The sequence below is a fragment of the Macadamia integrifolia genome, chromosome 7, assembly GCF_013358625.1.
Source record: "Macadamia integrifolia cultivar HAES 741 chromosome 7, SCU_Mint_v3, whole genome shotgun sequence".
NCBI lineage: Eukaryota > Viridiplantae > Streptophyta > Magnoliopsida > Proteales > Proteaceae > Macadamia > Macadamia integrifolia.
In genome coordinates this window covers 33,790,455-33,794,747 of record NC_056563.1, presented here as the reverse complement: position 1 = coordinate 33,794,747, position 4,293 = coordinate 33,790,455, and the positions used below count along the sequence as shown (strand labels likewise).

The 4,293-nt window shown below is 37.5% G+C and overlaps 1 protein-coding gene across 2 annotated transcripts in view; it reads left to right on the top strand.

The window, feature by feature from the left end:
* Window positions 1-1,206: 1,206 nt before the first annotated feature.
* Window positions 1,207-4,293, top strand: part of LOC122083358 (MLO-like protein 9) — an 11,649-nt gene continuing 8,562 nt past the window's right edge. The window contains exons 1-3 of one of the 2 annotated variants that reach the window (XM_042651118.1): window positions 1,207-1,799; window positions 2,123-2,180; window positions 2,365-2,591. In XM_042651118.1, coding sequence (XP_042507052.1) covers window positions 1,656-1,799; window positions 2,123-2,180; window positions 2,365-2,591 — 429 coding nt within the window. In that variant the 5' untranslated portion in view covers window positions 1,207-1,655. The remainder of the gene's footprint in view (window positions 1,800-2,122; window positions 2,181-2,364; window positions 2,592-4,293) is intronic. The other variant, XM_042651119.1, reaches the window with a different exon arrangement.

The window sequence follows — 4,293 nt, the reverse complement described above, 5'->3', positions numbered from 1 at the left end:
AAAAAAAAAAAAAAAAAAGAGAGTGCAGCTACTGCCGGAGTCGGAGCTTGTGAGAAAAAGGGGAAGGAAGACCATGGAGCGACAATATTGAGCAAGTTTTATGAGACAAAAATTACAAATGGATGAGATCTTTCATCTTTCATCTGACGGCCACTATTCGCTAGCATACCTAATTCCTAGGTACTGTGCTAGCATACCTATCCCTCTCATATGATTAAAATTAAGTCTACAATTTAACATGTTGTCAATCTAAACCATTTTCTAAAAATCACTTCCCCTAATCAATTGCAACTTAAAATAATATTCAACTTTGACTTACACAAGGACACTTTAGAATCACATGTAAACATAATTAGGGTTATACCTTATTCTTTCCCAAATATATCTGCACCATGTTGTCTTAGGATCGATAGTTGAGATTATTGTTTGCTATCTTGTCTTCTCACTGGGGAGCTGAGGATACTGTATAGGGCTGATTTCTATTTGGAGAATGTGTATTATTCTTCGTTGTAGGGATGCCTTTCTTTCCCGTTTTTTAAGCTTTTCATGCTTTTATATATATATAGCCTCTGTCACAGTCTCTCTCTCTCTTTCCCATTGTGAAATAACCTATATGGGTAGAAGAGAGAGACAGACTATGGGGGCACTGGTGGAGTCCATGTTCCCCCACAAAGAACACTCTTTATTTTTTTCTTTGATTCCTCATTAATTTGATCCAAGAAAAAAAAAAGAAAAAAACATGACTCATCCTATATAAAAATATGCCAAAATTAAGAAGCCTGTTAAACTACATACAACCTGTGCCCCATACACAACGCCCTTGAAATGACCGCCCCACCCCTCTACAAAATAAAAAAAATTACACCCCAGTCCCCAATCCCAGTCGATGTCATTGCATGCACTCCCATTGGCTTAGCACTGGTGCAAGGCCCACACATTGGATACAAGTCCTCTTCAACTGTTGGGACGTCAAAGACTGCATCCAATGACTAAGAGGATCTGAGCATGAACCCCAATACATGGGTGCGCACACTCTTAAATTCTCCCAGCTATCGGAGTGATAGCTGAGTCTTTTCACACCCAACGGTGTCTCAAGTCTCAACGATGCTAGACGAACATGTTTTTTTTTATTTTTTATAAATCAGACATGTTTTTTTTTCTTCCATAAAAAATATTGGGAGAAAAGAAAAGACTGCCTCTAAAAAGTGATCTCTGCGTAGATTTTGGACGTCTGAGGACTGGAGAGGCTCTTTGGCCACACAACCTGCCAAACAAAATGCCTACTAACACTCCCTGTTACCGAGTTTTATAATGGCAAATTTACCAGTTATTCCTCGTGCAACTCCTCCCAGGGCCAGGGCCCAAGAGTAGCTTCTGTCTACCGTTATGGTCTTACGGAGGAGAACGAAAATATTCAAGCCACCATTCACATTTTTTCTTCCCAGAATCCAATTGCATTTGCATTGGGTGTTTCTTTTCAAGTTCTTGCAATGATGCAATAAGGCCGTGACACATTATCAAAACCGTCAATAAATGCGCCTTATTCTGGACATTGCTGAAGAAACCCACGTAGAGATTCGAAGGAATCGTCTTCGTTGCAGAGATATTGATCTTTCTCTCTCCTTTCCTTGGGAAAACTTGTTCTGGTTCTCGCCATGGCAGGAGGAGGAGGAGGGGAAGGGGGAAACTCCCACGCAAGGGAGCTCGACCAGACACCCACTTGGGCCGTTGCCACTGTTTGTGCCGTCATCATTATTGTATCTATAGTTCTAGAAAAGGTTCTTCACAAGGTTGGAGAGGTGAGCATTTCTTAAATTTCTTGGATATTATATGGCTCCTTTATGTTTTATTTTAACTCACTTTTGTTAAATCCTCTGTTTTATGTGTATTCATGGACAAAAAAGACAGCATTAAATTTTAAATTTCTAATGATAGGTCGCTTCAGGTGGAGAACATTGAATTTCTTTGAACCCCCAACCCCCATTTTCATTCCGTGAGTTTGTTTGAATAACGGCTAGTAATGGTGTTATGGTTGATTTCGTCCTTCATTTTATAATGAACAGAAAAATGAATTGGATTTTCCATTTACTGGTTATAATGGGGGGTTTTTTTTTTTCTTCAGTGGTTTACAAAAAGAAACAAGATGGCTCTGTATGAAGCTCTTGAGAAAGTTAAAGCTGGTAAAACCACAATTTGTGCTTCTTTTCAATAATATCTGTCTCAGGGTAAATTTAGAAGAAATAAAAAATGGGGAAAGAAAAAAGTATTTCAATTTGTCTTGTTTCTCTTCAATTGTTGACGTTTTCTAGAACCATACAGCAGTAACATAGTATTTTCCCCTCCTTTTCCTCGTAATTTTTGCAGAGCTGATGGTTCTCGGTTTCATTTCTTTGATTCTAACATTCGGTCAGAGCTACATTTCCAGAATATGCATTCCCTTAAAGTTTGCAAATACAATGTTGCCTTGCCCCAGTATGAGCGAGGAGATGGCCGAGGAGGCACAAGAGGGGGAGGGACATCATCGGAGGCTTTTATGGAACGAACGCAGATTCTTAGCTGGTGGCGGTGGTGGAGGTGTCAAATGCAAACCAGTAAGTGCAACTTGGATGGCATATATTTTTGGATACTGAATTTGAATTGCTTGATTGAGATCAGAATGGTAGGGTGATGACATATGCTATCCACATTCCTATTTTCCTATTTTTAAGAAGAATCAAGGTTATGGAACATAGATAGAGCTAAAGTTTGTTCCAGAATTTCATTACCTGGCTGAATTTCATGCTTGAATGGATATTCCATTCATGCTTCTGATAATAAGTTCAACAATGCAATGGATTTTACAATCCACTACCTAAATATCCTCCCACCTATTTGCTTAATAAGCTTCTATAGAACTGTAGGATATAAATGCAAGAAACTTATCGCCTAGTTTTGGAGAAAAATTTCCAGTTTTGTTCTGATAATTTGCTTAATCTGGATGCACTAGTTCCTAAAATGTCAGGGTGCTTGGGAAGTACATGCCCCAAATCTCCAAAAAGACCAGTTAGAAGTTCAGGTTGCCCTTAAGTAGTGGAATGATTTTTTTTTTTTACCACTTGATGAGGAGCAAACTGAGAGCTACACAGGCTACCCAAGCTTATGAATGAGATAGCAGTTTGTCTTCAAAAGAATGGTGGCATTCCTCAAGGTTTTCAATGTTATAGCAATTTGTCTTCAAAAGAATGGTGGCAATTACTCAAGGTTTTCAATGTTCTTGAAGGACATTGGTCATTCCTTTCTTCTTCTTTTGCTTAGGAACATCAGCAGGAAAACTTGCAAAGGAATTGAGTCATAGTTGTCATCCTTGAGTTTCTTAATAATGGCCTGTTACAAATTATCTAACCCCTTTACGAAGGGAATTTAATTTTAAATGAGGCTGAAGTGTTAGAGCTATGAATGCAAGGAGAGTCAAAACTCCAGTGGTTGAACTGTGTTGTGCACTAGTTCAATCAAGAACACCAAGAAAGAAATATCAGTGACCTTTGTTCGCCCTTAGCCTCATTGAGTACACCTTTTATTCCTCTCTTTTATAGTGATCATCTCGGTGTTCTTGCTCAAATCTAATAGTGCATGGCTGTTAACTGATGATCATCCTCTTAAGTTATATATATATATATATATATCTAGAAACTAAATAAATATTGATCAAAATTGAAAATATTTTCACACTAAATAATTGTTTCTTGAGTCAATTTTGATAACATTCATAGTTAGATCTATTGAACTTCATGGCTGGAGAGGACAGCATGAAATAAGGAATGTGTTCTTGTCGAGGTTTTATAACTTCTAAAGAGATTCACCCCCTTTTGGTTCTGATAGAATAGTGGGTCATTAGTGTTTATAGATGGAATTTTGTCCAACCATTTCAATCAAGTGTTGAATTATTTTCTAATAATTAGAAAATAATTATAAGAGAAACCCATTTAATATGGTGTAGATTAATCATGTAATTCTATAACCATCAAAGAATCCCAAGTGTTGGCCAACCTGACTATGTGGTCATGATTTGTGTTCCATTTGAACTAAATGAAAAACAATCGTTGATTGTCCAATAAAAGGATCCCAAATGTTGGCCACCTGACTATGGGGGGTGATTTGTGAACCCCCCCATTGCTTGATCATATGCTTAAAATTTCTGTGCATGGACACTACAATTGTTTGTGTTTCTTTTTGTCATCTGATTTCATGTATTGGTTATTCTGTCTTATATTGCTTCAGTTCATATTCTTCTATTTGGTTAATCACTTTTTTTTT